The 12,794-nt window shown below is 29.2% G+C and overlaps 1 protein-coding gene across 1 annotated transcript in view; it reads left to right on the top strand.

Moving 5' to 3' along the window:
- LOC122853880 (dystonin) overlaps positions 1–12,794 on the top strand; it is a 76,144-nt gene that overhangs the window by 57,911 nt on the left and 5,439 nt on the right. Inside the window, exons 18-26 of the mRNA XM_044154288.1 lie at positions 39–4,244; positions 4,432–5,378; positions 5,896–8,271; positions 8,559–8,615; positions 8,808–8,849; positions 9,178–9,255; positions 9,562–10,084; positions 10,162–10,279; positions 12,121–12,266. Of these exons, the coding sequence (XP_044010223.1) occupies positions 39–4,244; positions 4,432–5,378; positions 5,896–8,271; positions 8,559–8,615; positions 8,808–8,849; positions 9,178–9,255; positions 9,562–10,084; positions 10,162–10,279; positions 12,121–12,266 (8,493 nt within the window). The remainder of the gene's footprint in view (positions 1–38; positions 4,245–4,431; positions 5,379–5,895; positions 8,272–8,558; positions 8,616–8,807; positions 8,850–9,177; positions 9,256–9,561; positions 10,085–10,161; positions 10,280–12,120; positions 12,267–12,794) is intronic.

Raw genomic sequence — 12,794 nt, 5'->3', positions numbered from 1 at the left:
CCGATTTTTATATATATTTTTTATGTTTGTTTACTTAGATTGAACGACAATTGCCAAAAGATGCTATTCCAGCAACAAAAGAAGAAGCAGATAAAACTGTTAAATTAATAAAAATAATTGTTGAAGAAATGTATGAAAAACAATCACTTCTTGACAGTACAAAAACTCAAGTACGTGATATTGTTAAACGTAAAAAAGATGCTGATGGTGCTGATAGACTTGGTGATGAACTTGAGGATGTTGCATCAAGATGGAAATCAATATCTGATAAATGTAAAGATCGTGTTAAATTTTTAGAAGATATTAAAGAATTTCATGATGGTTATGAAAGTATTAATTCTTGGCTTGGTGCAAAAGAAAGAATGTTGGGTGCACTTGGTCCAATTTCATCTGATCCAAGAATGGTTGCAAGTCAAGTACAACAAGTACAAGTATTACGTGAAGAATTTAGAACTCAAAAACCACAACTTGATCATTTAGTACAAGTTGGCGATAGTGTACTTGTTCGTTTACCAGCTGATTCAATTGATGGACAAAAAATAAAAACAAAATTAAATAATATATTACAAAGATGGTCTGATCAAGTATCACGTCTTGATGAACGTGCACAAAGTCTTGGTGATGCAGTTGATACTAGTCGTGAATTTGATGCAAGTCTTAATCGTTTACGTGATGCATTACAAGGAATATCAGATAATTTGGATGATTTACCACTTGATAAAGATCCAGAAGAACAACTCCGTAAAATTGAAAATCTTGAACGTCAATTAGAAGGACAAAGACCACTATTAGCTGATGCTGAAGCAGCTGGTGCTCAATTATGTGATGTATTGAGTGATGCTGCATCAAGATCTGAAATACAGGGTAAACTTTCAGCAGTTGGAAAATTATATAATAATTTACAAAAAAAATTAGATCATCGAAAAGCTGAAATTGAAGGAAGTTTACGTGATGGACGACAATTTGAAGCATCATGTAGTAAAACACTTGGTTGGCTTTCTGATGAACTTGGTAATATGTCAGAAAAATTATTAGTATCAGCTGATAGAGAAATTCTACAACAACAGCTTGATCATCATGAGCCAATTTATCGTAATGTAATGAGTAAAGAACATGAAGTTATAATGCTTTTAAATAAAGGTAGAGATATATTATCACGTTCACAAAAAACTGAAAATCGTGGATTACAACGTGATTTAGATAAAATGCAATCACAATGGGATCGTTTAAAGAAAGATACACTTGATAGACATACTAAATTACAAACTTGTGCTGAACATTGTAAAAAATATTATCGTGCACAAGATTTATTTTTACCATGGTTACGTCAAGCTGAGGATAAACTTGAAAGTTTAAAACCAGCATCATTTAAACGTAAAGATATTGAAAAACAATTAAAAGAATTATCATCATTCAGAAATGAAGTATGGAAAAGATCTGGTGAATTTGAAAATAATAAATCACTTGGTGAAACATTCCTCAGCGCATGTGACATTGATAAAGAAGTTGTTAAAAATGAATTAAGTGCAATGAAAACAAGATGGGATAAATTAAATAATGATTTATTAGCACGTACTCAATCACTTGAGGATACTGCACGTCATCTTTCTGATTTTAATGAAAATTTAAGAGATTTACAGCATGGTTTACAAAGATGTGAAGATAAACTTGCTTCACATGATGCTCTTGGAGGTGCATCAAAAGATCCAAAACTTCTTGATAGAATTAAAAATTTAAGAGAAGAAACTTTATCATTGAAAAAACCATTACAATCAGTTAAACAACAAGCAAATGATCTTGTTAATAATGCACGTGAACAAGGTGCTGATGCAACTCATCTTCAAGATGAAATTGAAAATTTAACTGATCGTATAAATGATTTAGTTGGTAAACTTGATGATCGTTGTAATAATTTACAAAGTGCAGCAACAGCAGTTGCACAATTTAATGATCATATTAAAACACTTATTTATGATCTTTCAACACTTGAAAATGAACTTGATGCTATGAAAGCACCTGGACGTGATATTAAAACAGTACGTTCACAAATTGAAGAATGTACAAAGCTAATAAATAAAATAAATCGTGCATGTGATGAAGTAACTGATCTTGTTAATTCATGTGAAAATTTAGTTGACAGTGGTTTTGCTGCTGATGCTGTTGCAACACGTGATCAAGTTGATGGTTTAAAACGACAATTAGGTAAACTTGATGAACGTTCACGTAATCGTGAAGATGAACTTTCAATTGCACTTAATAAATTACAAGAATTTTATCATATGCATGCTGATATTCTTGATGATATTACTGATGTTAATGAACAAGTACGTAAATTTAAAGCAGTTGGATCAGAAGTTGATTCAATAAAAGCACAACAAGAAGATTTTAGATCATTAAAAGCCAGTAGAATTGAGCCAATATCACATGCTGTTGATGATTGTAATATTCTTGGTCAGGGACTTGTACAAAGTGCTGGTAGAGATGTTAATACAAGTGGAATTGAAAAAGATCTTGACAAAATGAATGAAAAATGGAATGATTTAAAAGATCGTTTGAATGAACGTTTACGTCGTCTTGATTATGGTTTATTACAATCAGGCAAATTTCAAGAAGCACTTGATGGTCTTGAAAAATGGCTATCAGATACTGAAGAAATGGTTGCTAATCAAAAATCACCATCATCTGATTATAAAGTTGTTAAAGCACAATTACAAGAACAAAAATTTTTAAAGAAAATGTTATCAGATCGTCAAAATTCAATGTCATCATTATATACAATGGGACAAGAAGTTGCTGCTGGTGCTGATCCAAAAGAACGTAAAGGTATTGAAAAACAATTAAAAGATTTAATTGATAGATTTGAATGTTTAACTGAAGGTGCTGCTGAACGTATGGATGCACTTGAACAAGCAATGACAGTTGCTAAAGAATTTCAAGAAAAATTAATGCCATTAGCAAGCTGGCTTGATAAAACAGAAAAAAAAGTTAAAGATATGGAACTTGTACCAACAGATGAAGAAAAAATTCAACAACGTGTTACTGAACATGATGAACTTCATGAGGATATATTATCAAAAAAACCATATTTCAGTGAACTTACTGATGTTGCTAGTAAATTAATGAGTTTAGTTGGTGAAGATGAAGCTTTATTATTAGCAGATAAACTTCAAGATGTTGCTGATCGTTATGGTTCACTTGTTGAACGTTCAGAATTACTTGGTAATTTATTACAAAGATCAAGACAAGGTTTACGTCATCTTGTTTTAACATATCAAGATCTTCAAGCATGGATGGAAAATATGGAAAAACGTTTATCAAAATATCGTATACTTGCTGTACATACAGAAAAATTACTTCAACAAATGGAAGATCTTGCTGATTTAACAGAAGAAGTATCATCACGTCAAACAGAAATTGATAGTACAACTGATTCAGGTTTAGAATTAATGAAACATATATCAAGTGATGAAGCATTACAATTAAAAGATAAACTTGATTCATTACAACGTAGATTTAATGATCTTGTAACACGTGGTTCAGATTTATTAAAACATGCACAAGAAGCATTACCACTTGTTCAACAATTTCATGACAATCATAATAGATTAATGGATTGGATGCAAGGTGCTGAAAGTGCATTACAATCAGCTGAACCACGTGAAGAAGAAATAATACGTTTAGAAATGGAAATATCAGAATATCGTCCAATTCTTGATAAAATAAATACTGTTGGACCACAATTATGTCAAATATCACCTGGTGAAGGTTCATCAACAATTGAAGGTCTTGTAACACGTGATAATCGTCGTTTTGATGCAATTGCTGAACAAATACAACGTAAAGCTGAAAGAATACAATTAAGTAAACAAAGATCACTTGAAGTTATTGGTGATATTGATGATTTATTAGATTGGTTTAGAGAAGTTGATAATCAATTACGTGAAGCTGAACCACCAAGTAGTGAACCAGAAATAATACGTGTACAACTTAAAGAACATAAAGCATTAAATGATGATATATCAAGTCAAAAAGGTCGTGTACGTGATGTTATATCAACAGCTAAAAAAGTTATACGTGAAAATACACAACATGAAGATACAGCAACAATAAGAGATAAAATGGAAGATTTACGTGAAACAATGGAAATTGTATCTACATTATCATCAGATAGATTAGGTGCATTAGAACAAGCACTACCATTGGCTGAACATCTTCGTGAACTTGAAGAGAAGTTTTTATCTTGTGTGTAAAAGGTTGTCTTTTTGTTTTCTTTAACTTAACTTCAATTAGTCTAATGTTTCATATTTGCCTCGGCGATTGAGGTAGTAGAACGCTTTTTCTGCCGCTGCTCTTTTTGCTTCAGTATGGGCTGTATGACGAGTCCATGCGTTGGTCTTCTTCGTCGTTCAAGTCGATCACTGTTGGCTCTAGCGTCTGTGTTGTGTTGTTGTTGTCGGGTTGTTTCTCGTTCCGCGTCTTCTCGGTGCTGAATTACGTGCACGTCAACAAACACTTGAACAAGCATTACAAGAATCATCACAATTTTCTGATAAATTAGAGGGTATGTTACGTGCATTATCATCAACTGCTGATCAAGTTAATAGCTCAGAACCAATATCAGCACATCCACCACGTTTACGTGATCAAATGGAAGAAAATGCAGCACTTGCTGATGATCTTGCACAACGTAATGAAGCATATGCTGCTGTTAAAAAAGCTGCTGATGATGTTATTAATAAAGCTGGTAATCGTCAAGATCCAGCAGTTAAAGATATTAAACGTAAATTAGAAAAACTTAATAAATTATGGGCTGATGTACAAAAAGCAACAACTGATCGTAGCAATACATTGGATGATACATTATCAGTTGCTGAAAAATTCTGGTCAGAATTAAATGGTGTTATGTCAACATTAAGAGAATTACAAGATGCACTTGCAGGACAAGCACCACCAGCTGTTCAACCAACAGCAATACAACAACAACAAGTTGCATTACAAGAAATACGTCAAGAAATTGATCAAACAAAACCAGATGTTGAACAAGTACGTGCTTCTGGACATGAACTTATGGGACTTTGTGGTGAACCAGATAAACCAGAAGTACGTAAACATATTGAAGATCTTGATCAAGCATGGGACAATATAACTGCTTTATATGCAAGACGTGAAGAAAATTTAATTGATGCAATGGAAAAAGCTATGGACTTCCATGATACATTACAAAAACTTATTGAATTCCTCAAAGAAGCTGAAGATAAATTTTCAACAATGGGACCACTTGGTAGTGATATTGCTGAAGTGAAAAAACAAATTCGTGATCTTGCTGATTTTAAAGCTGAAGTTGATCCTTACATGGTTCAAGTTGAAGCATTAAACAGGTATATAACTTGTTTTCTTTTTATTTTTTAACTTTAATTTTTAATTAAATTTTTTAGAAAAAAACAAAAAAAAACAAAAAAATTGCCCACGATAATATTTAATATTTTTTTTTTCTTGTCCCTCGGTACCCGATCAAATAGGACTCTGACAAGGCAAGTCAAAATGTTGCAGTAGTTAGAGCGCATGGCTTAAATATTTTTTTTTTATAATGCAAAATTATTTTTGTTATTTAAAAACGTTTTTTGAGTATTTTTTCATTATTATTTCGAGTTGCAGAAGTTATTTAATTTATAAAACAATTTAAAAAAAATTAATTGCTATTTTTAATTTGTTGTTATATTGACATAATAATATTAATTGGTTTTTTAATTTTTTTTTTATTTAAATGGTAAATTTGTTTTCCAAAATTCCCACTTACAGAAAATCCATCAGTAAATATCGAATTTAATAGAGTGCTTTTATTCTTACTCAATTCAAAGCAATCTAACACAATGTTTTTTTTTATCTAAAATATAGACAAGCTGCAGAATTAACAGAAAGAACATCATCTGAACAAGCATCAGCAATAAAAGAGCCACTTAGTGCAGTAAACCGTCGTTGGGATGGACTTCTTCGTGGTGTTGTTGAACGTCAACGCCTTCTTGAAAATGCACTTCTTCGTCTTGGACAATTTCAGCATGCTCTTGATGAATTACTTGTATGGATTAATAATACAGATAGAACACTTGATGAGCTTAAACCAGTTGCTGGTAATCCACAACTCATTGAAATTGAATTGGCAAAACTAAAAGTAACTGTAAATGATATTCAAGCACATCAAACAAGTGTTGATACATTGAATGATGCAGGAAGACAATTAATTGAAGATGGTAAAGGTACTGCTGAGGCTTCAACAACAGCTGATAAACTTGGTACATTAAATCATCGTTGGCGTGATTTATTACAAAGAGCTGCTGATCGTCAACGTGAACTTGAAGATGCATTACGTGAAGCACAATCATTTACTGCTGAAATACAAGATTTATTATCATGGCTTGCTGATGTAGATAATATGATTGTTGCATCAAGACCAGTTGGTGGTTTACCAGAAACAGCATCAGAACAATTAGAAAGATTTATGGAAATTTATAATGAAGTTGAAATGAATCGTCCAAAAGTTGAAACTGTATTACAACAAGGACAAGAATATTTAAAACGTGCAAATGCAACAACTGGTAATACATTGGCACATAATCTTAAAACATTAAAACAAAGATGGGACAGTGTTATTGCACGTGCAAGTGATAAAAAAATTAAATTAGAAATTGCATTGAGAGAAGCAACTGAATTTCATGATGCATTACAAGCATTTGTTAATTGGTTAACAAATGCTGAAAAAACATTATCAAATTTAAAACCAGTATCACGTGTTATGGAAACAATACTTGGACAAATTGAAGAACATAAAATATTCCAAAAAGATGTTAGTGTACATCGTGAAACAAATTTAAATCTCGATAAAAAAGGAACACAGTTAAAATATTTTTCACAAAAACAAGATGTTATACTTATTAAAAATTTATTAGTAAGTGTACAACATAGATGGGAAAGAGTTGTATCAAAATCAGCTGATCGTACAAGAGCACTTGATCATGGCTATAAAGAAGCACGTGAATTCCATGATTCATGGTCAGTACTTATGAATTGGTTAGATGAAACTGAAAAAACACTTGATGATATGTCAGCTGAGGGTGTTGGTGGTAATGATCCAGAAAAAATTAAATCACGTTTACATAAACATCGTGAAATACAAAAATCACTTGGTGTTAAACAAAGTACATATGATAATACAATGAAATCTGGTAAAATACTTAAAGATAAAGCACCAAAAACAGATGAACCAGCATTAAAAGAATTATTAAGTGAATTAAAAAATAAATGGACATCTGTTTGTAGTAAAAGTGTTGATAGACAAAGAAAACTTGAAGAAGCATTATTATTTTCTGGACAATTTAAAGATGCAATACAAGCATTATTAGATTGGTTACAAAAAACTGAAAAACATTTATCAAATACTGGACCATTACATGGTGATCTTGATACTGTTATGAATCTTGTTGATCAACATAAAACATTTGAAAAAGATTTAGATTCACGTGCAACACAAATGGAATCAGTAACACGTACTGGTCGTGAACTTGAATCAAAAGCAACAATTGAAGATGCATCAACAATACGTTCACAATTATCAGAAGTTAATACGTTATGGAATACTGTTAATCATTTATCATCAAATAAATCAATACGTCTTGATGAAGCATTAAAAGATGCTGAACGTCTTCATAAATCTGTTCATGTACTTCTTGAATGGCTCAGCGATGCTGAAATGAAACTCAGATTTGCTGGACAATTACCAGAAGATGAACAAGAAAGTAGAAATCAATTAATTGAACATGAAAAATTCTTACGTGAATTAAAACAAAAAGAAATTGAAAAAGATCGTACATTAGAACTTGCACATGTTATTCTTGGTAAAGCACATCCAGATGGTGCTGCTGTTATTAAACATTGGATAACAATTATACAATCAAGATGGGATGAAGTTGCAACATGGGCACATCAACGAAATCAAAGATTAGAAAGTCATATGCAGGGACTTCAAGATCTTGATAATTTATTAGAAGAACTTTTAGCTTGGCTTGAAGGTTTAACTAATACTTTGATAACTCTTGAATCTGAATCATTACCAGATGATAGACCAACATTGGAAATATTAATTGCTGATCATCGAGAATTTATGGAAAATACTAGTCGACGACAAGTTGAGGTAGACAGTGTTTGTAAAGCAAGACAAATTAAACCAATTAAAGACACCAGAAAAATGTCAAGATCAAAACCAAGTCTCAATCAAGTGTAAGTATTTTTAAAAAATTTTTTCTTCTTTTTCTTTCATTCTCAATCAACTATTCTATTATTTTATTTATTTTATTATGATCATTATCATTTTTTATTTATTTTTTTTTTATATAAAATAATTTATGAGCTTTCATCTTGTTTGTACTGCTTGCCATTTATTTGTGTTTATCATTTTATTTTTTCATCTTTCAATTTCTATCATTTTATTGTGTTTTTTTGTGTTGTAACTCAATTGTGTTCGTTGTTGCATGTTGCATATTATTATTCATTGTCTAAATGAACAGTAAGGATGGTCTCTATCAAGACAGTGATCATGATGAACAACCTCTTCGCAAACAAAGGTTTGTGTGTGTTTTTCTATTTGTCTTGAATAAATTTCACCTCATTTTTATCAATTTTTCTCATTCAAAAATTCAATTTTTTTTTTCTTTTTTTTTAGTTTAATATAAAAAAAAAAAATCATTCATATATTTTCATGATGTTTATGTTTCCATATCATTCATATTTTTGTTTTGCTTTTTGTGATTGTTTAGCTTCAAGGGCAGTCGAGATCTTCTACAATCCCGACGTGGAAGGTATGACAAATACATTTTTTTTTATTTTTAAAAAAACATTATCATGTTGTCCGATACTCTATTCTCATAATTTAATTAATCAATTTTATTTATTTTTTTTCATTAAATTCATTTTATCGTTGTTATTAAATTTATCAATATTAATTTTATCATACTGATTATTTATAATGAATTTCTAAAATTAAGTACAATAAAAATCTATTAAATTGCATTTTGACAACAGTTTAATTGCTCTATGCAATTAATTTAAAAAAAAAATACAAATAAACAAACAAAATGATATTTAGTAGAGAGTGTTATGAGTGATTTGACGCATGTTCTTGTTTAGCCGAGCCAGTCCAGGTCGTGAGAGAACACCAGATCCATCAATGCCACATATTGGTCCTCGTTTCCCACCCAAAGGAAGGTTCGTTATCCTAATTTACTATTTTTTTATTTTTATTTTATTTACCCTTTATTTACAACAATAAATAAATAAATGAAATTGCTAAATTATCATATAAGCCAAGTGATTAACAACAAAGGTTTTGGATTAGTCTGCATATTTTATGAAAAAAAAAAAAAAAAAATTTGTTTTATCTTTTTGGCTTGATATATGCTGCAAGTGAATTCTCCTCCTTTTTAATTATTTTTTATTTTATTATGCTATGATTTCCATGTTAAATATTAAATTTTGTGTTTTTTTTTTTTCAAATATTATTTATAACTAAAGCAGTAAGGGAGTCGAACCAGAATTCCGTAATCCACGTGTTAAATTATTATGGGATCGTTGGCGCAATGTTTGGATGATGGCATGGGAACGTCAACGTCGTCTTCAAGATAAATTAAATTACATTGATGAACTTGATCGTGTAAAGAACTTTAGCTGGGAAGAATGGCGTAAACGTTTCCTCAAATTTATGAATCATAAAAAATCAAGATTAACTGATTTGTTTAGAAAAATGGATAAAAATAATGATGGTTTGATACCAAGAGAAGATTTTATTCAAGGAATTATGAATACTAAATTTGATACATCAAGACTTGAAATGAATGCTGTTGCTGATTTATTCGATCGTCATGGTGAAGGTCTTATTGATTGGAAAGAATTTATCGCTGCACTTAGACCTGATTGGGAAGAACGTAAAACATATCATGATACTGATAAAATTCATGATGAAGTTAAACGACTTGTTATGCTTTGTACTTGTCGACAAAAATTCCGTGTATTCCAAGTTGGTGAAGGAAAATACAGGGTATGTTTTAAAAACAATAATTATCTAATAATATTTTTAAAAATAAAATGATTAATTTATTTTTATAAAATTTTCAGTTCGGTGATAGTCAAAAATTACGACTTGTTCGTATACTCAGATCAACAGTGATGGTTCGTGTTGGAGGTGGCTGGGTTGCACTTGATGAATTCCTTGTTAAAAATGATCCTTGTCGCGGTAAGTTTCTATTTTTAAATTATCCAATTATTAAAATATATAAATTATTAATAAATAATACAAAAAAAAAGCTTAGGGAAATTATTAATAATGTGCCATTTTGTAAATAATTAAAAACTCATAGATAATCAAGTATTTTTTTCCCCCTTTTAATCAGGCAAATTAATTATAATTTAATTGTAATTAATTTATAATTTATCATATTCATTTATAATTTATTTAACTTAAAAAAAATGAATTATTTTAAATAACACTTCATAAATTATCATATTCATTTCACGCATTGCTAACACAGCGATAGCAAAAGCGTATCGATAACAATATTTTATAATTAATTAATAAAAAAAAATATGAAAATTAGTATTATTAAATAATATAAACAGTGATTAATATGCACGGTGCTATAAATGTTTATTAATATCCAATAATTATGAATAATCAATAATGTGAATTAATATTCTTTAAAAAAAAATTGTCTTAATAATTTAGACGTTTTTTTTTTGTGTGTATGATCTCAACTCCTGAGGTAACTAAGAAAATTGAATGAATCATTTTGCTCATAATATAATAATTAATTAAAAAAAAAAGAAATAATATCTATAGTGTGAAAAAGAGGTATATATATTCGCTATTTTGCTTTGCTTGATTAGTAGTTTATTAACTAATATTTTTCTATATTTTCAATTTTATGAAATTTATGAAAAATAAAAAATTCTAACATATCAGGGACATTTATATAATAATATTAATTAAAAGAAAAATAACAATAATAATTCAACGTGGTGTGCATGTTTTTTTAAAAAAACTTTGTGTGATAAAAAAAGTATTAATTAAAAAAGGAAAATAACTAAAAACTAAATATATTCCTCAAGTTTTTTTAATGCCAATACCGGACCCTAACAAGCCGGAACAACACGAGGGTTGGTGTCCGCTCGGTGAGGCCTCATTGCACGATCATTAATAAATATATGTGATAATATCTGCACTCTGTTGATTAATATTACTCAAATTGAATAATTATATTTATATATTAATCAGACAGAGTTTAGATATCATTCATTGATGTCGCATGATATTTGCAATTTTCATTTCATTTATTTTAAATTATCATTTTTGTTATTTTAAGTTAATCGTTTATTGTTATAGCCAAATTAATATATTTTAATTTTTAATCATTTTTTTTTTTTTCAACCAAATAATTTATTAAATTATTACAATAACAAAAATATTTATTTATCGTTCTTAATTGTATGGTTAAGGGTAATTTTATGTATTAGTTTAATTTAATAATTTGATGAAATTATTCAACAAGTTATTTTCAATTTAGCCAATTTCATTATTTGGCATGGTGTTGGAATTTCATGTTTAAATTTTATTATATTTAATTTTTTTAATATACTTTTTCAAGTGAAACTTAATATTTATTTGGAAGACAGTATTTTAACAAAATTTACACTATTTTTTATTATTTATTTTATTTATTCTAATCACAGTGTTTTTTTTTTTTTTTTCATTACACAACACACCATCGTCACCCTTTTTTTTTTTTTTTAAAAAAACACATTTTTATTTTCAACCACTCCAAAAATATTCACGCATGATTTGAACTTAACATTTTTTTTTTTTTCAATTTACAAATACACACGAATTTTTTTTGTTTTAAAATATTTATTTATTTTTTTTTTAATTTGTCTTTGTAACTTGTTTTTCGACTGATCGTTGCTGTGCCATATACAATTTTCATGTTACTTTATTTATTATTATTTTTAATAATTTTACAAAAATACAAAATTTTTTTTTGGGCCCTATTAACTAATTGCGTGCACGCTAATACACTATAGCCAAGGGAAGAACGAATATCGAGCTGCGAGAACAATTCATATTGGCAGATGGTGTCAGCCAAACAATGACAGCATTCAGATCAAAACCAAGTCCAAATTCGACACTTCAACGCTCACAGTTGTCTTCTACTGGTCCAATTATGAAGGTAACATATCATGTCACCACCCTAAAAAAAAGGCTCCATTACATTAACAAATAAAAGATTAAAAAAAAAAAAAAAAAAAATCAACGTCCCAATTTCGTGGAAAAAAAAAAACAATTCTCAATAATTTCTATGGCTAAAATTCTTTTTATCTTTTGCACGTTTTGTAAAATTAATTCCACGATAGTGGGATGCACAGTTTTTTTTTTTTTTTTTTTTTTTAAATTTAATTTACACGTATTATTTATTATCACACACTTGCACACACTTTGCATCAACACATAATTATCACAGGCACATTTAAATTGGTCCAAAAGAGCTACTCTCTTGCTCTCAACAAAATTGGTAGGTAACAATTGAAATGCAACCACGAGTAAATAATATTCTATATTATTTATTTTTATCTACTTGCATGATGGGGCATGGAATTTTTATTTATATTATATTTAAAAATTTTAATTATATATTATTATTTTATTATTGTGAATGAGGTAAATGGTGTTGTGAATGGGCATGCTTGTCTTTGTCTTC

The sequence above is a fragment of the Aphidius gifuensis genome, linkage group LG4, assembly GCF_014905175.1.
Source record: "Aphidius gifuensis isolate YNYX2018 linkage group LG4, ASM1490517v1, whole genome shotgun sequence".
Classification (NCBI taxonomy): Eukaryota; Metazoa; Arthropoda; class Insecta; order Hymenoptera; family Braconidae; genus Aphidius; species Aphidius gifuensis.
Note: the sequence above shows the minus strand (reverse complement) of the source record. Positions and strands in the feature narration are given on the sequence as shown.